General features: G+C 40.6%; 1 protein-coding gene and 1 long non-coding RNA gene across 2 annotated transcripts in view; both read left to right on the top strand.

Moving 5' to 3' along the window:
• FBXO36 (F-box protein 36) overlaps positions 1–25,298 on the top strand; it is a 32,063-nt gene extending 6,765 nt beyond the window's left edge. Inside the window, exon 2 of the mRNA XM_086754830.1 lies at positions 24,868–25,298. Within this exon, the coding sequence (XP_086610956.1) occupies positions 24,868–25,056 (189 nt within the window). The 3' untranslated portion in view covers positions 25,057–25,298. The remainder of the gene's footprint in view (positions 1–24,867) is intronic.
• LOC147599589 (uncharacterized) lies at positions 2,371–9,595 on the top strand. Its single transcript, XR_015259313.1, has 3 exons — positions 2,371–2,482; positions 6,143–6,189; positions 9,214–9,595. It is a non-coding gene; the product is annotated as an uncharacterized LOC147599589 (long non-coding RNA).
• Positions 25,299–25,695: the final 397 nt, after the last annotated feature.

Here is a 25,695-nt window from a genome sequence, read left to right as displayed (position 1 = left end):
GCAGGCATCATATGTATATAGTATACAAAACTGATGCACTTCTGTGCAATATTCCACATATGATCTGCTCATATAGCAGTCAGGAAGACTGAATTTTATCAAATACATAACTATGTATTGTATGTGTTGTCAGAGATCAGCAACCAGATTCTCTAACAAATACATGCAGGACATCTAGATGAGCAAATAGTGTAAGTAACTAGGCAAACTGTCCTGATGACTGTTCTTGTTCTTTACCCATCATTGCTCCTATTGTTTAGTGTTCACTTGTACATCTTCAATCAGTTTCTCATTAAATCAATACATTCTGAGCACAGCGTATTATTTTGGATACTGAGAACTACCATATTTTCTTAAAAGATCCTGTAATTAATTGTTTTCATTTAAAAATAAAGTTATTTTCTGGCTTTTTTTAGTTGCAAGCAAAAATCCTGAACCTACAGCACTTTAGTCTTAAAAAACATTTTTAAATAAAGTCTTTTTCAATAAACAACCTGATTCAGTGTCAGAATGGACATGGAATCTATAAACCCTAAATTTAAAAAGTCTTAGCATTGTCAATAAAATTTCAGTTGTAGGAGACAGTAATAAGTGATTGTATTACTGGTTGTGAGCTGGTGCTTTTGATGTTGTGAGTCTCTTCACACAGTTTTGAAACCTGCAAGGATAGTTCCTCCATTTTGAAAAACGGCACTATAAAGTTAAGTAAGTGTTGCCTTTGTATCTTGGGCTTGTTTTTATGTCTTAATGGTGACACTTGATAGCTAACCTATTTGATTGACAGAAGATGCCATTTGAAGTGCTTAAGCCAGATGGATGGGGGTGGTGGTGGGGGGGGGTGGGTAACCCAACATGTTATTATAGTAATTAAGCTGAAATTAATTTCTTTATATACGAAGCAATTTTTTGCAAGATAAGTTTGCTTTGAAGTAAAGATCTCCGGGAAATGAACCTTTTACAAGGTCATACTATTTTATTTGCATTTGAAACCTGAAGGATGCCATACCAGTTATTGTCTGGCTGGACCAATTCTACTCAAGTCTCTTCTTTGACGTGTCAAATAGAGAATGTGAGGTCTTAACAAAGAGAGCACAGAAATTTCTCTAAAGGGAGTTTAAAAAAAAAGATAATTTTGTTAGGAGCTATTTGTATAGAGGACTTCAAATGCATAAAACTAGCAACTTTTTGTTGTTGCTATCTTAAATTAGAATTGTTTCATGGATAGTTTGATGACTTCAGGAGAAGGAAGCCATTTTGTTCCAGCTCAGGAAATATTCTGTGATGCTAAAAAACTGTATTTCCAAAATAACTGAACACTTTCATGGTAATGGTATCACACAGTATTAAACAATTATTATAAGAAGAATGTTTGTTAAGCCTGAAATACATAGGGAAATCTCTTTTGCTTTTTCACTGTCTCTAATTCAAATATCTAAGTAAACAGTAGAGCTGCTTGGAAAATGGAAATAGTTTCTCTGAGGAAATAATGCTGTATTGGAAAGACATGAATATTGTTGTCAGGTGTTTCTGTCCAAAGCCATGTTGGTTTATCAGTGCTGTGATGTTGTGTTACAGTTTGGATGTCTGGTAGTACCTCTGACTTCATCCATGATGTGCCACCTCTGGATGTATGCAGTTGCTAGGTCTTATCCATAAGGTTTGGGGGAAGATTTGGGAGTGCTTTGGTCGTGCTGCAATACTCTTCAGTATATTCATGTAATCCATCACAAGAACCGAACTGACATAGGAAAATTCAGACTTTTAACAGTTGGAATGCAATCTGTGTTGCATTGCAGTAGCATTATTGGCATTTCAGACCTTTCCTTATTGGTGGATCAAGGTTTCCCTGCAGAAGACAGCAATATAAGTGGTGGGTTTTTTCTTCCTAAAGCACTCAGTTCTCTTGGGTTTTGGGTTGTTGTTTTGTTCTGTTTTCTCATGAACATTACTAAATTCTTAACCCTGTGAAACATTCATTTATAAATTTGAGATAAGAAGTATAACTGATATTGAGTCCTTAAGTGTTTGTTTCCTGTGAAGTTCAGGTGTTTGTGAGCCCATGATAATTCAGTACTGTCACATGGGGTTATAAAATTCCTTTTTCAGTAGTAGTTGAGCTGTTATTTGAAGATGAATTGGAGTATTCTCACATCCATTTCAATTAAGCTATGTTAAAGATACTAAAGTGATTTTAGTTAATTCTCTGTTACCATTATTTACTCTTAATTTGGTTTTCTGTATCACTGGTATCCTAGAGATTACTTTTTTTTCTTTTGTCTAGGCTGTTTTTTGTCCACTTGTAACTACTCTTTAGTATAGAGACAGCGGTATCACACTGAATTGCAATGTTTAAGCTCCCATTTTATTTTAAGTTCTATGCATGGCTTTAATATTTGTGGCTTTCTTCAAAGGTACCATGTTCGATATAGTTCTACCTGCCAAGAATGATTTTCAGGTCATGAAGGTGTAACAGTTTCTCAAGGTAAGCAACCACCACCATCTTCTACTTAATTAAGTAAATGTTTCCTGCTGTACCTGAGTATCTGTTGTTTACATGTTTATTGTCAGTGCTTGTTCTTCCAGAGAAACATTTAATTATAATATTCTTCACTTGCCTTACTTTAAGTAGTACATCTCTTAACACTGTTGCTCTCTGTCCTGGGAAACATCTAGAGTAATTTTACTTTTGTGTTACCAAAGGTTAAGTTTGTGTTCTCATCTGTTGTCTTATTTCGTTTCTTCCTGCTTCAAGTTAGGAAAATAATTATTTCTTCTTTTCTGTTGCCTTTTTTAACTAAGAACAATTTTCCTTATTTAATTTTCAACATCCATAGGAGCATTCATCATGAAGAACCATCAGATATGTTTACTTGGCTAGGTGTACCATAAATTTATACTTTGTTCAGTTACAAAAAATCAGTTAAAACTCGATAATGTGTTCAAGGGAAGGAAGAAGGAAAGAAGAGTAGAAGGCAAAGGTAGGAAAGGATCAGGATTTTTGTCTCAAGGTGTCCTAGGCTATGAAAGGTCTTACCTAAAGATGTAAGAGTGTAATTTAAAATGTTTTTAAACAAACTTGCTGAAGCTCATCTAAACTGCTCTATGGATGCTTATTGTAAAGACTTACTCTATTTTGATTTGGTATAAACTAAATCAAGTTGTGTTCAACTGAAATAAGCCTAAACTAAACCAAAGTAAAAGCGCCTGCAGCTTTTGGATGGACTTCGCTGAACTAGATTAAAATTGTGCGCTGGCTACAATTAGTGTAAATGTCATTTGTTGGATAAAACCTGAATTAGACAAATTATCTTGACAAGTGCACAGGCAGTCCAGGCAGTTCCTGGAATGCGTGGACGACAACTTCCTCCTGCAGGTGATAGAGGAGCCGACAAGGAGGGGTGCCATGCTCGACCTTGTGCTCACCAACAGGGAGGGGCTGGTGAGGGATGTGGAACTCAAGGGCAGCCTTGGCTGCAGCGACCATGACACGGTGGAGTTCAAGATCCACAGGGCAGTGAGGAAACTACATGGCAAGCTCTCTGCCCTGGACTTCAAGAAGGCGGACTTCGGCCTCTTCAGGGACCTGATGGGCCAAGTGCCATGGGAGGCGGCCCTGGAAGGAAGAGGGGCCCAGGAGATTTGGTCTATATTCAAGGAGCACCTCCTCCAAGCTCAGCAGAGGTGCATCCCGATGAAGAGCAAGTCGGGCAAAAAGGCCAGGAGGCCGGCGTGGATGAGCAAGGAGCTCCTGGACCAACTGAAAGTAAAGAAGGAAGCGTACAGAAGGTGGAAGCGGGGACAGGTAGCCTGGGAGGACTACAAAGAGGCTGTGTGAGTGGCCAGGGATCGGGTGAGGAAGGCTAAAGCCCTGACAGAATTGAATCTGGCCAGGGATATAAAAAGCAACAAGAAAAGCTTCTATAGGTATGTAGGGGACAAAAGGAAGTCCAAGGAGAATGTAGGCCCCCTCCAGAAGGAAACTGGTGTCCTGGTTACCCAGGACATGGAGAAGGCTGAGGTACTCAATGACTTTTTTTGCCTCAGTCTTCACCAATAAGGGCTCTTGTCCCGCCACCCAAGCTGTGGAAGGCACAAGCGGGGACTGGGAGGATGAAGAACTGCCCACTGTAGCAGAAGAGCAGGTTCGGGAACATCTGAGGAATCTGAAGGTGCACAAGTCCCTGGGACCTGATGAGATCCATCTGCGGGTCCTGAGGGAACTGGCAGATGAAGTTGCCAAGCCACTGGCCATCGTATTTGAGAAATCGTGGCGGTCTGGTGAGGTCCCCGATGACTGGAAGAGAGGGAACATAACCCCCATTTTTAAAAAGGGGAACCAGGAAGACCTGGGCAACTCCAGGCCGGTCAGCCTCACCTCTGTGCCTGGCAAGGTCATGGAACAGATTCTCCTGGAAACCATGCTAAGGCACATGGAGAGCAAGGAGGTGGCTGGTGACAGCCAACATGGCTTCATGAAGGGCAGATCGTGCCTGACCAATTTGGTGGCCTTCTATGATGGGGTGACAGCATCGGTGGACAAGGGACAAGCAATGAACATCATCTACCTGGACTTGTGCAAGGCATTTGACACTGTCCCGCACGACATTCTTCTCTCTAAACTGCAGAGACATGGGTTTGATGGACGGACCACTCGGTGGATAAGGAGTTGGCTGGATGGCCGCACTCAGAGAGTGGTGGTTAACGGCTCAATGTCCAAGTGGACACCGGTGACCAGTGGTGTCCCTCAGGAGTCCGTCCAGCTCCAGAGCTGGACGCTGTGCTGCAGGTGGGGTCTCACCAGAGTGGAGCAGAGGGGCAGAATCCCCTCCCTTGACCTGCTGGCCACACTGCTGGGGATGCAGCCCAGGATGCCGTTGGCCTTCTGGGCTGCAAGGGCGCATTGCTGGCTCATGTTGAGCTTCTCATCCACCATCACTCCCAAGTCCCTCTTCTCAGGGCTGCTCTCCATCCATTCCCCGCCCAGCCTGTGTTTGTGCCTGGGATTGCCATGACCCAGGTACAGGACCTTGCCCTTGGCCTGGCTGAACTTCATGAGGTTGGCATGGGCCCATCTCTCCAGCCTCTCAAGGTCCCTCTGGATGGCATCCCTCCCTTCCAGCATGTTAATGGCACCACACAGCTTGGTGTTGTTGGCAAACTTGCTGAGGGTGCACTCTGTCCCAGTGTCCATGTCGCCAACAAAGATGCTGAACAGGGCCAGGCACAGTACCGACCCCTGAGGAACACCACTTGTCACTGGTCTCCACTTGGACATGGAGCCGTTGGTCACAACTCTTGGAGTGTGGCCATCCAGCCAATTCCTTATCCACCGAGTGGTCCGTCCATCAAACCCATGTCTCTGCAGTTTAGAGAGAAGGATGTCGTGCGGGACAGTGTCAAATGCCTTGCACAAGGCCAGGTAATCCATCAGTTGCTCATCCCTTGTCCACCAATGCTGTAACCCCATCATAGAAGGCCACCAAATTGGTCAGGTGTGATTTGCCCTTAGGGAAGCAAGAAGTATCCAAGAAGGGAGCAGTGGGATGACGGAAGACTTCCTCTGTAATAAGAAGAATTGCCAGTTGTACGCACATACTCTGTTAAAGGAGATGCAGATTCCATAGAAAAGGACAAAAAAAACACCACAAAAAAATTTGAAGTGTAGCCTAGACCTAAAGTTGTAACAAGGAAACCTTGAACTGAAGTAAGGAGGACAAAACAAAAAGAAATGGTTTCCAATGAAACCTGTCAGTGTCTTATTGATCTAGAAAGGAATGTTAGCTAGCATCCTTTGTTCTGTTAAATAGTGGAATAATCTCGTTATGGCAGCCTTATCTAGGCCTGCCGGTTTAATCATGTTAATAAATGGCAAGTGTCGTGCTCATAATTGAAGACTCTGATCCTCAAGGGTAATTTTTTATTCCCTCTGATAGTGCTGCTTTCCCCTCGGCACATAGCCGCTCCCTTCTGCACTGTCACTCTTCTGCTCTTGGATTGTTTCCCTGATCTGTGTGCACAAGTCTGTGTAAAGGTAGAAGTTAGCGTCCAAAGCACCTGTGCTGTAAGCATCTGTGATAAAGATCTTTAACTTTGCTTTTTTTTTTTGCTTATTTTCTCGTCTTTTTTTTTTTTCCACTGCTAGCTCTGTGAAAACCAATGAGGAAAGATGCAAATATGGGAATAAACCAGGTATGTAATGGAGGGGAAGGGAAGAGACCATGTCAAGGCAGCAGATCTCTTCCTCAAACACAACTACTGCATTCCCCAAAGGAAAAGACCGTTTGGTTTTTTTGAAGCTTTTTATTCCATCTTCCTCCTGTATTTTACTAAAATGTTTTTCAGGTACTTTAAGTGGAAGTTTTTGGGAGTCACGCACACGCATGCATGCAGAGCAAATCCCTGAGCTGCAGTGGGTTGTTGTTTCTGAGTATGAGTGAGTAAAGTAGGGGGGAAATGAACAGCTTCGCAGTTGCTACATATGAAATCTTTTCTCTTCTCCATGTACTTGACATTTTTCTTGCTATTAATAGTAGGTTTGGGTTTTTTTTCTCCAAAACAAAAGGAAACATAGGGGCAGGAAGTATGTGGGCTTGCGTGATGACTATTGTGATCCTGAGAATAATCTGTACAAACTTTCAAGTACACACTATTGTCCAAAATTTCAACCTGATTGTCTGAGAGAACTTCTTTCTTGTAGAACAGTTTCTTTGGCACAGCATATTAGGTTTTGCACTCCACATTCTTTAGTATATCTGAACTGGACATCCCATAGAAAGACTGAAAAATGGACTATGTCTAATAAGTGCCAGAGGAGCCTGGTTTTTTTTTTTTTTTTTTTTTTTGGGCACATGAGAAGGAAATTCTTATCCTGTGCAGATGTGATCCTGTCACTGTAAACGAAGTAGTACTTTCTATAACTTTCTGTACTACAGCAAATGCAAGCATAGACTTTTGTAGCAATTGTCAAATGAAGCAATTTGAAAAAAAGGTTAGTAATTTGCCAGAAGAACAAAACACATCCAATCTCACAGACATAACAGGCAGCAACTAGTTCTGATTTGATTTCATATTGATCTTGATTGCATGCCTAAAATGTGGAAGTCATTTAAGTAGATCTTAAGTTTTAAGTGCATTATAAATGTTCAAACTTTAACACAAATGTTTCCTATATGTTTCAATAAACTGAAGATTTTTATTTCATGTGAATTTCAGTATATCAAGAAGCAGAAATAATGGTGAACTGTGAAGATGGTCATTCAATCCAGATAAACCAGCCTTCTCTTTAAATTGCTGCTAACCTACACCAGCTACCTTTCTTAAGCAAATATTAACATCCATACACTTCTGCTTATTGATTACTATCGAAAACTATAGAGTGCTGGGTTTTTTTTAACAGAAGCCTGTTATATACAGCGGGAGGCACAAATATATACAAGTAACAGTACTGATACTGCATAATTAGTCGGAGGACAGGTGGGACATTGTCCCTGAGTAGCCGGTCCGAAAGCAAAAGAGTATTTAAGAAGTGACTGTAGAGCAGCAATAACAGCTTGCCTGTGCCCTAGCCTAGCACAGTTGGAGACTTGCTTTAACTGGTGAACACGTGAAGTCGTTCTGTTGATGTAGTGTACTTAGGAGGCAGAGTCATCTTGCTGGTTAGGTTCTTTAAGTTACTGTATTTTATCCCCTTCAGTTACAACTATTTTCCCAACAATATTGGGAAATAATTTCCCAACACTGGGAAAAGCAGAGTTTAATATTACTGGATAGATTTACTCTTCTTAATGGTGTCCTTCTACCTGTCTCAAACAGTTGTTTTTTTCTTTTTTCTTTTTCTCTGAACATCTTACAGGACTCACAAGTACATCCATTAAAACATAATTCATTTTTCAAACTGTAATAGCAGAATGATCAGACTAAGGAGACAGATCTAAAGCCTGTGTTATAACGAGTCTTCTATTATTTAATTTTTCATTGGTAAATGAGCAAATTATTTCATCAGATATGAGCATTAATCACTTTCAGGGTAGTACTGGTGAAGTTGTATGATGTGAAACTAATAGTTTAGTGCAAACTGTACTTTTGGCTTTATCTAAAGTGTTTAGATAAATATTTTAGCAGTCGTTTTGGAGCATTTTGTCTTCTATTAAGCTATTTATGTTTATGATCTTAAAGCCCAATTATAAAATTAAGCTGGTTTTCTGTTGCTGCTTGGAAGATAAAGATGGAAGATAGAATCATAGAATGGTTAGGGTTGGAAGGGACCTTCAAAGGTCATCTAGTCCAACCCCCCTGCAAGGACCAGGGACATCCCTGACTAGGTCAGGTTGCTCAGAGCCTCATCCAGCCTGGCCTTGAACGTTTCCAGGGATGGGGCCTCCACCACCTCTCTGGGCAACCTGTTCCAGTGTACATCTTCAACAGTAAAGAGTGAATACGACTGCTTTTCAGTTCTGATGTTTATTACAGCAACCCTAAAAACTCCAAAATAAGGCAGACTTAAAAACATACATTAACAGTTTTGTTTGGTTTTGGTTTTTTAATGTCACTCTTACATGGAATAAGGAAGCTGGAAATAAGTGTTTTTCCTGATGAATGGTGAATTCTTCTTTCTACACTGTAACCCAAGCTAAATGCTGTGGAGTAATGATGGTGTATCATCCATCCTCATCCTCTACTGGCTCTTCTCCATATTCTTCTATTTACAAAGGACTGAAGTAGCCAGCTGAGCATTTACCTTGTATCCATAAATATTACAGAATGTTGTGGTTTAGCCCTGGTCACCACACAGTTGCTCACTCACCCTCCCCCTCCCCAGCGGAATGAGGGAGAGAATTGGGAAGACAGGAAAACTCCTGGGTTGAGATGAAGACAGTTTACTGTTTTAATAGTAAAGGAAAACTACAATAATAATAGAATATAAGGATATTAAGATATACAAAATGAACAACATATGTTTTCTCACTACCCGACATCCCAATGACCGATACAGCCCGTCCCGAGCAGTGATCACGGAAACAAAAACAAGCAGCAAGCAAAGGAGCAAAAGGGAGCTAGCAAGGGAGAGGGAACTATGTTAGCGAGCAAGAGAGAGGATGGATGCCAGGAAGGCTGATACCCCCCTGGCCAACCCCTACTTATGAGCATGACATTTATGGCATGGAATACTCTTTGGCCAGTTTGGGTCAATTATGCTGTCTGTCTTTGTCCCAGCTTCCTGTATCTGCACATTAGCAAGACTTGGAAAGCAGGACAGTGCCCTCGGTCTCATTCACAACAACTCCTATGATCAGGGTCTTTGTCAACATTCTTTGCATAACAAATCCAAAACACATCAGCTACTTCGAGGAAAATTAACTCCATCCCTGCCGAAACCAGGACACAGATGCATGGTTGGGCAAAAGTTTGTATTTTGAGGTAAGTGTCCTCAGGTGATCATACTTGCCATAAAGCTGCATGCAACATGATAGCAAGGTTCTGAAAAATCAACTAGTAGGTCACAAAAGAGAAACCTCCATGTTGACAGATTGAGGTACTGATGGAATTTCATAAAACTGGCAAAAGATGCCTCTCTGATTGCAGGGCTTAGATCCTGCTACCAAAAAAAGAACACACCCCCCCCCAATCCTCCCCTCCCGCCCCCCGCCAAAAGAAAGAGCTATGAAAGAGCTTCTTAATTTTTGCAAGATTTTTGTGTAGCCATCATTAACTACCTTAAATGTGAGAGTGACTGACATTTTCTTTTGTGTAGAAACAGTGAGGAAATTATAAGAAAAAAAAGTTACTATGTAACTGTGTCAAGATCATGGTATGAATATTGGTAATACTTGTCAAATGTCATCTCTGTAAGTGTCAATTTCTTTAACTGTTTCAGAACATCTTGTGAGATACAGCATAACAAACAACATACAGGTATGAGGGCACAGTGAGAATATTTATTTAAACAAAGGCTATCTTCTCATTGCCAAGAACCTAACTGGGTTTGGAGGCAGGACAAAAAAAAAGGAGACTTAACAGATTCTTCAGTTCCACAAGATCTGCATTCTTGCTTTTAAGTTAATCACAATATGCCATTAGTAGCCTTACATGAAACAATTGCCCATATGTGTGTTACTGTTCTTCAACAGCTTATCCCACAGGGATCAAAGTAGCATTTGCTTTAGCTGCATCAGTGCAGCTTTTTAAAAGAGCTCTAGCTCTTTATAAAGTTATTTAACATTTCATTTTATTCTTTTGCAAATACCTGTGCGTTGTTGGTGCTACTTCACTACATATGTTTACATATGTTGTGCAGGAGAAAATTAAAAGAGGGACAGAAGGATTTGAATACATGGTTGCTTGCCCCTTCTTGGTGAAAAGTGAGGAAAATTTTAAAGTACCATTTTTACATGTTTTAAAGTGACCTGGAAGCCTACATTTCAAATGCCAAATAAGCATAGCTCTGTCTAAGTCTAAAGATTTCTATTGTCTTACTCAAATTTTCCTTTATTACTTACACAGTCAAAGTTGTTGTGTGGGTGTGGCTGCAACTGTATAAAAAAATCTACAGTGCTATAGTATCAGCTTCTCAATTAGATGTGTCTGCATTAGAATAAGAGTATAAAAAGCTATGACAGCAGGAGTGCTTTTCATAAGTAAAATTGCACCTACACTAACAGGGACTGGAAAGATGAGGGAAGTAGGTAAGCTGGTAATTTTCACTGTGCTAATTATTTCCAGAATTTAAAAAAAAAAAATATATATATATATCTAATGAAGGCATTTGACTTCTTCATAGCTTGGAAATTTAGCTTAGATTTACAAACTCTTAGGCAACAGATTTGCTGATACTGGCTTCAAGCAATCAATTAACTGAAAGATGTTCAGGTATACAGATCATAGCCTTAGAAACATCTACCTTGAAGACGTTTCAGTAATGCTGATTTTGTAAAGATTTATGAGAGAGTGAAATGAGCGATTTCTATACTGAGGTGCATGAAAATGGAATGCTTTAAAAATAACAGATTTATTTCAAATTCTAGCAAAAATACACAATGTTCTGCAAGAGAAAATTAAAAGAGGGACAGAAGGATTTGAATACACTAATATTGAAATAAAAAAGTAAGGCAACATAAATTTTTATTGTCTACTCTGATCCACAAAACACAGACAAAAGCAGAGGGTTTTGGGTTGGTTTGTTTTTTTTTTTTTCAATCTGTGGGAAAGTAATAGAATATGGGATAAAACAACCTGGGAGAAGGGACTTAGTAGAGGTAAAGTCACTAATCTAACTGAGAATGCTAGTGCTTTTTTCAGTAGAAGACACAATGACTCCTCCCCTGCACAGAGGAGTGAGAGCTTGGATAGCAGTGACAAATCCAAGGCCAAAAAGAAAGACTAGAGATTTAGGCCATTCACCTGGGATAGAGAAAAAATATTTGAATCTAGATCTCCAAAATCTCAGCAAGCGCTGTTTTCTACATTCTGGAGGCACCTTCCTCCTCCAATGAATGTTTAACTACTTAAAGTAGAATATTTTAAGGTAAAAATAGGGAAGATCAATTTTCAAATAACCTGTAATCTGAGAAATTATCTTTTGAGATACTAGTTTTAAGTAAAGCAGAAAGCTGAGTCTGGAGAAGTCAGAAATCCTAAAACTGCGTATTGGAGAAGGAAACAGTTTCTCTATGTGCCTTTATAACAAGGCTTCACAATTCACACTGTCTTTCTTCAGCTTCCCCCAGAGGTTTTTCATTATACAGTATGAATCCGTCATGTGAGACTTGTCTCCAGTTCTATAACTTCGAAAATAGATTAAATTAAGGGAAGGTTCAGCCTAGCATCCTTACCATATGTCAACCTTCGAACGTTACTTTCTTCATATGATGTAGATAGCACTGTGCTTCAGCTCATCTAGTCCAGATTAATTTATTTTGAGAATAGATGCTTCCTAAATAATGTATTTGTTGCTAATTTTCACTTAAATATTTTAGTTGGTCTATTTGTTTGACTATGCTATGACTTTTTATCCAAAGCCTTGGCTGAGTGTTGCTGTTTAGATTTGATTCTGCTCATCCTTTTCCTCTTCTCTCTTTTTCTCATGAAGAAATGCCAATGGAGTAAGCAATGTGGTAGTGAATTGCTTTAACACTCGCACCTCCAAATGACGTTGAGAATGAAATGTGACCATGGTAACCAGGATGCACTTACAATACTTTCCATTCCACATCTTTTTAATCTATGCAAAAAGTATAGGTATTACAAAATCTATGCCATATTTTTCTTTGAAATAACTATGTGCTAACAAATTATCAGGGTAACTATAGTTTGTCCCAACTATTTGTACATAAGGAAGTTTTTAAATGGAATAGTGCTATTGACAGTTTGTTCCACAGTAAATCAAAGAATAATGTCTAGAAAATACATGATGGCATTTGATATAATTACTTGCATGTTTTACTTTTCCTGTGCCTCTAGGAGTCAGCCTGATCTTCCCATTCTGGCAGATGGTCCTGTTGCAGTGTGCTGCTTAGTATCACAAGAGGAGAGATTATTGAAATATGTATTTCTGTAATTTTTTGAAGTTTTGGCATGTTTTGGTTAGTATTAAAATTATTTGGAATTTATACTTGCACACCAATACTATAAGAAAATAAATTTTTATATCTATGTTAAAACATCTACTGTAACTGCTTTAAAAATAGGACAAAGGTATTTCATGTGTAGCATATTGACTTAGTGTTCGATTTTAGGGTTGGTTGGATTGTACAAAGAGAAAATCTTATTCAAGAGTCTATACACATGCACACTCTAGTTTTTGGATTAAATATGTTATTGTACACCTGTCTTTACATAAACTTATATTATAGATAAATACACTTATACCCACTGTCATAGTTCAGCCCCGATCGGGACCAGACTATGCGCTCTCTCTCTCACTCCCCCCACCCTCCCAGAGAACAGAGAGAGATAATAGAAGAAAAACGGCTCGTGGTTTGGGATAAGAACAGGGAGAGATCCTTAAAGTTACCGTTACAGGCAAAACAGACTCGACTTGGGGAAAACTATTCATTTATTGCTAAAACCAGCAGAAGAATGAGACAGAACAAGATAACCTCCCCCCACCCCTCCTGGGCTTAACATGATCCCTACCACCTTCCCCTCGAGCGATGGGGGAAGAGGGAATGGGGGTTACAGTCAGTCCATCAAATGTCGCTTTACGCCGCTGCTTCCTCCTCAGGGAAAAACTCCTCACATTCCTCCCCTGCTCCAGTGCGGGGTCCTCCCCGGGCTGCAGGGGGATCTCTGCTCCTCCGTGGCCTCCCCGGGCTGCAGGGGCACAGCCGGCCTCACCATGGCCATCACCACGGGCTGCAGGGGAATTCTGCTCAGGAGCCGCATTACTGCTCCCCCTCCTTCTGCACTGACCTTGGCGTCTGCAGCCGTTCCTCTCACCAGAAATCCTTCACAACAGGCTGGCAGACGCCTCTCAGGGTCTCTTCACATCTCATTCACATCTCATCTCTTCACTCCTTGCAGCCAGGCCAGGCCAAGTCGGGCCCAGTCGGCCGCCCAGCGGGAGGCCCACAAAGCTCACGCCTCCCCCTCTCTGCCCTCGCTCAACATCTTCTCATCTTCTTCTCCTTTTTTTTCCTGTTTTTCCCCTTCTTAAATACTTTGTCGCAGAGGCGTTATCAGGGAACATTCTGCTACCAATTGGCTCGGCCCTGGCCAGCAGCGGGTCTGCCCTAGGCCCAGCCGAGTCCACTGGACAAAAGGGAAACAACTTCTAGAAACTTCTTACAGAAGCTGCCACCGTAGCTCCCCCTCACTAAATAAAACCAGAACACCCACAAAATGCTAAACAAAAAATATATAGAATACTTACAGTGAAAATTTCATCTTGCTTACACCAGTGCAGAATTTGGGCAAGCATCTGCTACCTGTATACACTTAATTTTATTGTACTGTATATCCCAGACTGAAAAGTACATATAAATGTATTTTATAACAGATCATAGTTCTGCTTTTTTAAGAATTAGACTTCTAAATTTGTGTATAGTTAAATCTATAAGGTTAGACATAAAATTAATGTGAAGAATGTTGTTAGGTATTGAAGTTCAAGAGCTGAAAAGTAACAGTCATTGTTCATCATGTAAGTGGTTTTGGGGCAGGTGACTATTTTCTTTCTCAGTTACATTTGTCATTTCCATGCCAAGAAATTTTTTTCTGTGGATTTTTTTTTTAATTAAAGAAATGTCACTTCCAGCAGTAGCGTGAAAAGGCCAAGAGAAAGCATATTATCCAGGTTTCTTTTCTCCTTTCAATTATTTTTTTTCCCTCTAATATACTGTATTCTTGCATAACATTTTGAAGGCTATGCAAGCTGAGGAACATGTAGAAAGATGTCTTTTCTTTCACCACTTGCATATCAGTTTTGTTCTGACTTTATGCTTATCTCATGTTTTCCACAAATAAGAATGGAAGTAGCCTTACATGCTGATTCTCCCGATGTTGCTAGAGATAAAAAGAGCTTTTGGAAGTACAGTACAGCATTCACTGTCCTGTTATCCCTGTGGTGGGCTACAAACATACCAGCTGTAAAGCCTTCTCAGGCTGAACCAGAATGACAAGTGGTTTGTAATCTCTTCTGCATCGAATCCTCACATTACCACTAGGATATTAAGTGGCGTTATTTCAGCAGTGTGTGCATGCACATTACAGAAGTGTGAACTCTGCCAGTAGAAAATGTTTTGGTGGTGTAATTTATTTTTCATATATTAAATTCTAGAATGCAGATTGGATAAATGGATTTTTTTCCCTTCAAAGAGGCAACTGTTTCACTGCAAAGGAATAAAGATTGCGTGTGTTGTTGTAAAACAGGATGAACTTATGCAACCGAGTAGGATGGTTTTTCTTTTATTCACATAATAAGGGTTATTTTACAGAGTATTGTCGATATGTCTGAGAGTTAATTGAAGTTCTTTTGTATGTATGCTATCAGAAATATGATTTAGTAACTGATAATGATATATTAGCCACAATAAACATCAAAATGATGAATTTTAGCTGGCTATATTTGGCATTCAAGTGTAGATGTTAAGCCTTTATTCAAACTTATTTACTGTTACTGTACGTGAGGTAGCGACAGGATACAAGCAAGACTTGAAAAATACAGAAATTATTGGTGTGGGCTTGCCTTGGTAGACTGTCTGGAATCTGAGCTTTATTTTGAAAATTAACGATAAAAGTGAATGCATCTCATTGTGAGTTACAAATACTTTAAAAATACCCATTTTGACACTGAAACACTGGAGAGATCTGAAGTTAAATTTCATGTTGAGATGTAAACCACTGTTGTCAGGCCTAAGATCTGTGACAGGAAATTTAACTCATCTTCTTCAGTCAGTATACACAAGTAGTATTCTGTGGCTTATTGACAGGTAACTCAAGGCTTGCTTGTAATTTTCTTTTTCTATGTGCCAGTAGGAGAAATAAGACTCTGTGGAGTGTGTTTTTTTCACTTCCACATATGTGTGTGTTTATAAATGTACACCTCACTAGTGTTCTCGCTTGTCAGTTTTATCACTCATTGTGTCAGGAATCCACCTATACAAATAACAATGTAAAATCCTCACTTTTCTCAGTGAAATGGAAGGAAATAAACCAGATTAATATTAGTAACGTTACAAGATAAACCAAAAGTCAATATTAAAAGCTGACACAGTGTTCAAGCACATATGTAATGTTGTAAGAGAACGCTGGGAAAATTACTGATAGCCAGAGCCACTTGTTCTCCATCGTTACATAGCTACATCTTTACTGTTCCTATTAATCTTTTGTCTCAATTGCATGCTTTGTAATGCAGGATTTATTTTATTTTTCTGACTCTGAAAATGCAAGTTGAACATCTACTTCTGGAGAGATTTTTCCAGACTCTTCAGGCAGTCTAAGTGCTGAGTTTTGAACTGGCCTATTAATTTTGATTTTAAAAAAATGTTGAAATGACAGTTTAACATTTATTACTGCCACTCTTGAATGCCTGAGCAGGTCAATGGGTGTTTGTACTGAACCACATGATTTAATACCTGATGAATTGTTTTTCTGAGAGTAAATTAAAAACAAAATGAGAATGTGTGTAGTTTTGCAAGTTGAGATGCCATTAAACATGTTTTAGCTTCTACAAACCAGTTGCACGCAGGGGTTGGGAACATTTTCTTTGTATGTACAAACATTTCACACTTGTCTAGGTGCATTATGGGATGTTCAGTGTCCTTTGAAGCATGTTGTAGGGCCGCTGGTAATGTAACCGTGGTCTGATCTCCTATGATAACTTTGTTTTGGGAATGCAGTAATGTTTACATAACCAGAGTCCTGAATCTTAGCAATCTATTTATCTCATGGTACTTGATATTCATTTGTTTTTCCCTTTTTTTTTTTTCCTTTTTTTCTTCTTCTTCCATTATTGTAGGTGGTGGAAAATCTCTTTTAAGAATGAATTTTGTGAGTCAAGACCTGGAGAAATTAAAGAATCCCATAAGGGTTTTTTTGGATGATTAATCTCTTCATAGTAAGATGACAATAATAATGACAAATATGCTGTGGCAATATAATGGAATAATCTAGCAATATTGATCTGTAATAACTTTCATGAAAGATGTGATTGCTTTGGCTAACAGGCTTTTTGTATGAACTTAGTAATATACAATAATGTGTGAATATTGGAAAAATAAAAAGACATGCCAGTAAATGTAAATACAGGATAAATCCCAGTAACATTGATAGTTTCATTGTAAGACAATGACAGAGGTATTAGCAACAAAAGTAGGCCAGAAAGCAATATTTTTCTTGCTAATAACTCAGTACTTACAATGCTCTGTGCCAGCACATTTGGTTTTTATGGCCATGTCATGAGCCTCCTGGATTCCCCATCTAATTTGACATAAGTAGCACCAAGTGCAACAGGTACCTGGGGTTATAGAAGCATAGCATGACTTTAGGAGCATACAGCCAGGAAAAGAAAGGCAATGGGAACACCACTAAATAAACCTCAAAATATAGAATTATAGAGCTGTTTTACAACCTATTCCTGATAGACTGGCCACTGAGAACATCTGAAATAATTATGCTTTTTCCCTAAAGTTCCACAGGACTATGTGTCCCAAGTAGTTATTGCCCTGCTTCTTCTTTAAATCATGGTTCTCAATGATGGATTAATTTTAAGAGCTGTTATGTCGCAAGCATGTTGGTCACGGCTCACAGAGGAAGCAGTCTCCTGAAAATACTAAGCCAAAGACACATTAACGCGACAACTGCAGCAAACAGCTGACATCTAGGCTATGACCCAGTCTGGAAAGGGAGAATTCATGACTGCACTTGCAGGCACGGGATTGAGATCTGAGACTTTTGTAGCTCAAGAGACTAGGTAGCACTCAAACACCTTGCTTTGGCGAGATTTTTTTTTTTTTCTCTTTAAATAAGCTGCTTTTGTATTCTGGTTATGTACAGGAAAAAAAAACACCTTTAGTTACAGATGTGACTTCATATTTATCTTTTTTTTTTTGTGATTAACTTGAAAGTTGTCATTTCCAAACGAAGTCCTGTTTTCCTCATCAACAGCTTTGGTAGACATCATCTTATTTACACCTGGGAGGTGTAAAATTTACACCTGGAGGTCTGCTTTCCCAAATAGTATGTGAATCTCAGTGGCAGGGGACAGGGTAAAACTTTCCTCAATAGAATATACCTGTTTGCAGGTGTAACCTTCAGTGTATCTTCACTTAGGGTCTGAAATAAGACAAACACCTTTCCTGTGCTTTGCTTATTGAAATCTAACACTTCTACAATCAAGATTTTTAGCCCTGGTGAGTTAATGTGGTCTGCATTTCTCTCTTTAGGTTTGTGTTTCTGCGCCCCGTTATAACTTCAGCAACAGAGTGTTTGTAATGTCGCCATTAGTTGGGGCAAAGAGTTGCACCACATTTTAATTTGACAAAATTGATAACCATTTTTTATAAACTTGAGCTTTCAAAGAAGTAGTCTTCTATACTTTCCTTTTTCCAGGAATTGCATAGAATTTATAGCTGGAGTTTAGCAACAGGTTTTAGTGATTTTCTTTTCAGAAATTAATTTATTATTTTACGTCATAAAAGTAGATTTGATATGTGAGTATATATTGGTGAGGATTTTATCTTGATTTTTTCCTCATTGCTTACACTGTAAGTTTTTCCTCTGGCATTTGATATTAATATAATGTCACAATAAAACATCTGGTTTACATTACCTGGGTACAATGATTCAAACAGTTAAATTATTGTTAACATGCAGTTTGCTACTGTGTGTTTTCAGTAGGTTTCAAATAAGATCTACCTGCTTTTTCTTGAAAACTTATTGGTGATTCAGAGGTTTCCTATCCCATAGGAAGTATTGAATCCACAGTTGCCATTCTTTCCTAATATTAGTCATTTCTTCTTCTATCTAAAATTATCTTTCTAATGGGGTTTTCCCTCTGTTTTTTAGTAAAATTTTAATCTAAAATAAATTATTTCTTTTCAGAAAGATGCTAACATAAATAGAAGTATTACAAATATAAAATAACCATGGTTTTCAGCAGTTGTATTGTTGGGTTGTTATATTGATATTATTTCTGCCCATAGCTCTTGCTGTTCCACAGAATCAGTTCTTTTTACACCTCCTTCTCACCTCCTTTTAGAGGAGCCCTGCTGCTGTTCTCATAAGTATTCACAGATTTTTTTTTTCCATAATTCTCCACAAATATATATACTGGCATAATATTCTTGTTCGTAGAATTATAGATTTGTTTGGGTCGGAAAGAACATTAAAGATGACTCAGTTCCAACCCCCCTGCCCTGGCCAGGAACACCGTCCACCAGACCAAGTCACTTAGAGCCCTGGCCAACCTGGCCTGGAATGTTTCCAGGGATGGGGCATCAACCACCTCTCTGGGCAACCTGGGCAGTGCTCCACCACTCTCACAGTGAGGAATTTCTTCCTTACGTCTGATCTAAATCTGCTCTCTTTCAGTTGAAAACCATTACCCGTCATCCTGTCACACCAGGCCCTGCTGAACAGTCTCTCCCCATCTTTCCTGCAGCCCCCTTTAGGCACTGGAAGGCCACTCTCAGCTCTCCCCGGAGCCTCCTCTTCCCCAGGCTGAACAGCCCCAGCTCTCTCAGCCTGGCCTCACAGCAGAGCTGCTCCAGCCCTCTCATCATCTGCGTGCCCTCCTCTGGACTCTCTCCAACTGGTCCTTGTCCTTCTGATGCTGGGGGCTCCAGAACTGGACACAGTGCTGCAGGTGGGGTCTCACCAGAGCGGAGCAGAGGGGCAGAATCCCCTCCCTCGACCTGCTGGCCACGCTGCTGGGGATGCAGCCCAGGATGCTGTCGGTTTCTGGGCTGTGAGCGCACATTGCCAGCTCATGTGGAGCTTCTCGTCCACCGTTACTCCCAAGTCCTTCTTCTCAGGGCTGCTCTCCATCCATTCTCCGCCCAGCCTGTATTTGTGCCTGGGATTGCCCTGACCCAGGTGCAGGACCTTGCCCTTGGCCTGGTTGAACTTCAGGAGGTTTGCACCGTTTTCCTTATTTTCAGTAGTTATCTTTATTGATTTTTTTTTTCCCAAATTAGGGTTCAAATAAAAGATATCTCAGCAGACCCACAATTTGCTGCCTAATATTCGGTATACTCTTACCAGCAAAATGTTTTATCTGTTGTTAGGTATTAGTATTTCCGGTTGTTATCTCCTAGATCTCATTCCTAAGGTTTCATCTGTTTTCACATGGCTGGAGATTTTTAGAGAAAACTTGTAAAAAAAAAAAAAAAAAAAGAAGCATTGCTTAAATTATTTCTAATAGGCACAGGAAGGGTAGTCCCCCTGCAAATTATTATCAATATCCCATACAGGTATAGAAAACCGAAGAAGTAAACATTTTATAATAAACATTAAAATTTTAGTAAATTCATATGAACTACTATACAGCTGTAAACATTCATGTTTGTTTTGAAATGTTTTGTTTTCTTTTTTGACAGTGAAGGAAGGTATCATTGGTTTCTTTTCATAGTCTTGACAGAGTCAAGAGAGAAGAATGAGATTTTGTATATGGCTAGATTTTTATTATGGTCTTGCAAAGATGGAAAACTAATTCATTATAGTGTAGGACAAAAGAAGAGAGGTCTATTTACATTTCTGGATGAATGAACAAACAGTATCAGTCATCAAGTAGTATCCAGCACTGAAGTTCAGTAAACTTTCGCAGTTCATTCATCATTAGCTGCAGGTAAAGTAAGATAAATACAGAAAAATATTTTTTAAAATAGCCAAACCAAGTTACATTATTATTTCTAGAAAGAAATAATTTTCAAGAAAAACTCAAGGAGCAGCAAATATTCATGTGGTAGCCTGCTTAATCATTCAGCATGAAATAGGTGCACACTGCCAACATGACCATCGTCATTCCTAGCAGGTGAAGATTTGGGTCATTCTTGCGTATGAGCTTGAATTAGACCAGCCAGCCAATTTTTAGTTGACTGGGTAAATCATTTTTTACTTGCATAAGGAACTTGAGGAAAATTACTAACTATATAGAACAAGATGCTTGGAAAGCAAAAAAGCAAGTGAGAACAAACAGCAACTGCCCTTGCAGTATGGTAGAGCAACAGGAAAGAAAGCTGGTCTGGTATGGGGCCATCTACTCAAAGACATGAAGGAACATAAGGTGATAGCTTCCTTCTACGTAATAACTTTAGGAATATTTGGAAGAAAAAAGTCTTAACATCTTAACAGTGAAATGTTATAATTTGGAAAGCTCTTTCAAATGCATTCACATAAGCTTGAGTTTTGTAACTGATCTTACAAAATATTTTGGAAGGAAAACTGCTGCATCAAAATTGGATGCACTTACTGCCTCTAGTCACTACAATTTCAACTTCCAAGATTCTGTTTCTCTCATTTTTCAAGACTTTAACATACATGCCAAGATAGACTCTAGTTTCTAGATTTTTTTTTTTTTTTTGCAAAATGTTTGTAGACCTTGCAGCAAGGAGCTGTAAGAAACAGAGGAGGAGGAAGTGACGACATTATGCTTCTTTGCTTGGAAGCTCTTTCCAGCTATCAGGAAAGTATGGGAAACAGGATGAACAAGTTGAACTGAAACTTTCAGGAGTGAATAACAGAAGTTGCCCCTGTTGTTTTACTGGAACTAAAGGTAGCCTCTCAGTGCTGAATGAGGGATAACAAATAGGGAAGGATAGCCTGGAAGTCCCAGGAGAACGAGGGCCAATCCGTTTGTGCGAAAAGAGAAAAGTCGTAGGATAACTTAGGCTGTGTTGGGAAGGCTTTTGAAACATCATCTTTTCCAGCTTCCTAGTCTGTGCAGGGTCAGGTAGTTGGTGGGATGGAAAGATAATACGCTCAGAGCTGTGATCTAGGAAGCTTATTTTTGTGAGTCTGATTAGCTCAAAATTGCATTTTCTATCCTAGTCAGACCCTGACAAAAGGCTGCTGCAGTAACTCAGGTAGGCCGACAGAAGGGTTTTAGCTTATGAAAAATAGGAAGAGAGGCATATTAAAGAGAAAAATAACTTCATTCTTATCCCCAGGGGTGCCATAGGAGCCCGGAATGAAGCCTGTCGAGTTATAGGTTGTACAGTTACTGAACACATAAGTAATGGTGAGACCTTAGGAGGAAGATAAAAACAGGTTCAGTCACACTGGATCTGGTGTGACAGCTCGATAACTCTCTGAAAGACTTCAGAGAGACAGATTAACGTTTGGAGAACAGGACATGTCTCTGGTACAGAGTACAGCTTCAAATTGTATCAGGATGCGATAAATCCCAGGGTCTGTATTATTTCGAAGCTATGTGGCCCAGGATTTCAAGAAAAGTTCTGTGGAAGACTGCTGACAGTTCAAGAGGACGTGGCTGTACTGCTGTTCACATGGTGTGGCTACGAAGACATTACAGATGCTTTAGCGCGAGTGAGTTCAAATGAGCATGAGAAACAGGAGATGGGGTCAAGAAAGCGCAGGAGAAAATGGCAAGATAGGAAAACAGAACGTGTTGTGAATTTAGAGATGAAGGGCAGATGGAAGTAGATAAGCTTGTGGAGTTCTGGGCTTTGTTTCAGTTTGAAGTTAACACAGTTGATATTGTGACTGGGAAACAACTAGTAGAGCATGAGAGAATAAAAACAGCTAAAGGAAAGGAAGCAAAAGGATAGAAGGGAGGTCAGGAAATAATTTATTAGTGTACTTGGAATCCATCTGTCATTTGCAGACCAGGAGTGGAGTAGGATGAGGTACTGTGGAGGGCACTAAACTTTTCATTAAACACAAAGCCTTGGATATTCTGGAATTTAAGGAATTCCTAGAAAGAATTAACTTGCATAATAATAAAGATAAGATTTTGGCACAACGAAATACTCTATTGCAACTAGTAATGCCACGCTCTCTTTCTCTCATTTCAGCAGTATTTTTAAGTAATTAAAAATTTGCCCCGAAACTATGAATCTTCATTTCCAGACTACTTTTTGTGTGGAATAACCCTCTATGTGGAATTAAAAAATAGCATATTCAGATTTTCAAATTGGGAAAAATAGAACGATTTCTGCACTCAGGGCTGAAAATCGGAGCACGAAGGACTCCGTATGTCCATCTTGTGCGACGCATCCTCCTGGGCTGAACTACACGGGTACGTAGTGACCCAGAGCAGGACATTTCTCTGCCTGTGTATCTCTAAGCATAAATCCTGCTCTCCACCGTATCCAGATGCTCTCGTTATGCCTTCCAAAGCGGTTTAGATTTGTCACTAGGCACCATTTTTAAATGTTGTAAAAGAAGCTCCGTCTCGGAAGAAACAACGTGCAGAAGCCCCAACGTGGATGCCACCATTTGAGCGCCGCGTGACTTTTCCAAATACTTTTTCAGCGAACTTCGACCCAGCACAAGCCCAGGAGAGGATTCGTTCTGGAGGAAAGCCTTCCGCCCGGCAGCGCGCGACGAGAGAAGCGGCGCGTTCAGTGCTACCGCCAGGGGGCGCCGGTTCCCCAGGCGGGGGTGGGCGCGGCCGGGGCGGGGCTCGGGGATGCTCCGCCCCCGGGGTGACGTCTGCGGGAAAGCCCCGCCGGGACAGCGTCACCGCCTCCCTGCCGGGGGTTTTCGCGTAGAGCGCTGTACTCGGGGACGCCGGTGCGTGGTACCAAAACCCAGTCCCCACTGGTTTTAACTTCACGGTGTCCCTTTCCTGTAGGAACAGCAGAACCCGGGTGAGACCCCCCCCCCCCCCCGCAGCACTGTGTCCGGCTCTGGAGCCCCCAACATCAGGACATGGACCAGCTGGAGAGGGTCCAGAGGAGGCCACGCAGGTGATGAGAGGGCTGGAGCAGCTCTGCTGTGAGGCCAGGCTGAGAGAGCTGGGGCTGTTCAGCCTGGAGAAGAGGAGGCTCCGGGGAGACCTGAGAGCGGCTCCCAGTGCCCAAAGGGGGCTGCAGGAAAGGTGGGGAGAGACTCTTCAGCAGGGCCTGGTGTGACAGGAGGAGGGGTGATGGTTTTAAAATAGAAGGAGGTAGATTTAGATTAGATATTAGGAAAAAAAATTTTTAGAATGAGGGTTGTAGAACCTTGTCCCAGGTTGCCCAGAGAGGCGGTGGATGCCCCATCCCTGGAAACGTTCCAGGCCAGGCTGGATGAGGCTGTGAGCAACCTGATCTGGTTGGGGATGTCCCTGCTCCTTGCAGGGGGGTTGGACTGGGTGGGCTTTGAAGGTCCCTTCCAACCCAAACCATTCCATGATTCTATGAACAGTTACAGACAGAGCAAGCAGAAATTTAAAGAAAACTTTACAACAGCATATATTTTCATTTTGGGACTTCTGCAGCAGTTTTGCCCCACTCATCTCTGCTTTTCCTTTGCTAAAATGCGCTAGCGTGCTGTGAGTGCCTGCAGCGTGATCACTCACAATTCCAGCGCAACAAAAACTGGACCACAAGGCTCCAGTGCAGCTTTGCTGTAGCCAGTGAATTAAGCGGTTTAAGGTACCCAGTGACATCAGCGGTATGTGACAGAAGTTATTCCAGGACTTTTGCTTTTCTGTTATTCCCTGTGACAGACAAACCAGCCACTTGCATTGGAGTCATCCGGTACAACGCCACTTAGGTCCCTGCCATTACAGGTTTGGGAAAGTGGAATGGCTGGGAGAAGAATCAGTGTTACCATGCTCTGGTGGAACTCACAATGGGCCAGATAATACATGTCACAGAGTATCTTCCTAATTCTTTTTTTTTTTTTTTTTTTGGTGATGGTTCTGTCAGGTAACAAAGCACATCATTTTTTCTTCCTGTTTATAGTATTTCCACCTGATTCTGTTTACAGAGTCATTCTGAAAGAGGGAAGCATCTCCTGAGAAACAGGTGTAATCCCTACAGTGCTTCTGAAAGCTTCCTAAAATCGCATTTCTCTTCTAAGTCCAAAGGCAATTTCCTTCTTTTACTTTCCTTGAAGGCAGATTGGTGTTTGTGATGTGATTTCTACATCCTGACAAGTTCTTTGGCAGAACCTTACACAACTTCATCGATTTCAGTGGGGCCGTATGAATGACGTACCAGGAAAGTGTGTGGCATCGCCGCGGCTTTTCGTGTGGCAGAAAGGCCTTCGCAGGAGCATGTGCACTATCTGGCATTGGCAAAACTTCCACGGATGCCGTGTGCGTTTTAACGAACACTGTGTCTTCCAAGATAGGCAGGCAGCTTGCACCAGCAGTGGCCTTCATACAGGGTGTCCATGTTGTCTAAACACAGTTTGTGTGGTAAAATAATCGGCAATGAGTGAGCCAAATTACGACTTTAAGCCTCTACTTTCTCTTACAACGAGATACGGAACAGTAATGCACTATGGGAAAACATTGTGGAGAACTCGTGTGACACAATTACGCCTGAAATGAAAGAACTTGCACAGGCAATGGGCTGGAAACAGTTCTTCACAAACCGACTTCAGCTGCAGCTGCAGCTCCGAAGGAGGAGGCAGAAACACGATGTTCAGAACAAACAACTAACTGAATAAAGATATGTTTTTCATTGCAGCAACTGCTACAAGGTGTAAACCTGCTGTTTCTCAGGTCAGACATACTGGCTTTTCTTCTTTACTAGAGAAAGAAGATTATTTTAAGGACTGAAAAAGGAAAAACAAACTATGTCTCACTGAGAGCAACATATAAATACCACAAGGTTTGAGATGCTGGGCATCCTGAAATTGTATTACAGTCAGCATCGTAACAGTTACTAGAAACAAAGGAGGTTGTGGCTTCTCTGTACTTCTTCAGCCTGACATCTCTGTTTTGTACACATGCTACACGTGCACCACGTCACACATCGGATGCCATGGCATTGTCATCATTACCTTTCTAGAAAACCATCTATCATTTCTTACTACAAAAATTGCCAATGAATGCTGAGGTTCTTACTGCCCACCATGGTAAATCTGCAACGTTTATAAGCCAGTTACATGTTGCTGGTTCCAGAGTTTGATGTGTGTTTAAGTGTTTTTTAAATTAATTATCCATACTTCAAGCAAATACTAATTTTGTCACCAAGAAGCAGCTTCTTTGGTGACTGAGTGTGTGGATCAAATGATAGTCCTCATCTTGGACAACCCATCAAAATCTTGTTTAGGCACTCTGCCAGAATGGTATATGGGCAAAAT

This window comes from Chlamydotis macqueenii, chromosome 9 (genome assembly GCF_036417535.1).
Source record: "Chlamydotis macqueenii isolate bChlMac1 chromosome 9, bChlMac1.mat, whole genome shotgun sequence".
NCBI classification, from domain to species: domain Eukaryota; kingdom Metazoa; phylum Chordata; class Aves; order Otidiformes; family Otididae; genus Chlamydotis; species Chlamydotis macqueenii.
This window is presented reverse-complemented; position numbering and strand designations above follow the sequence as displayed.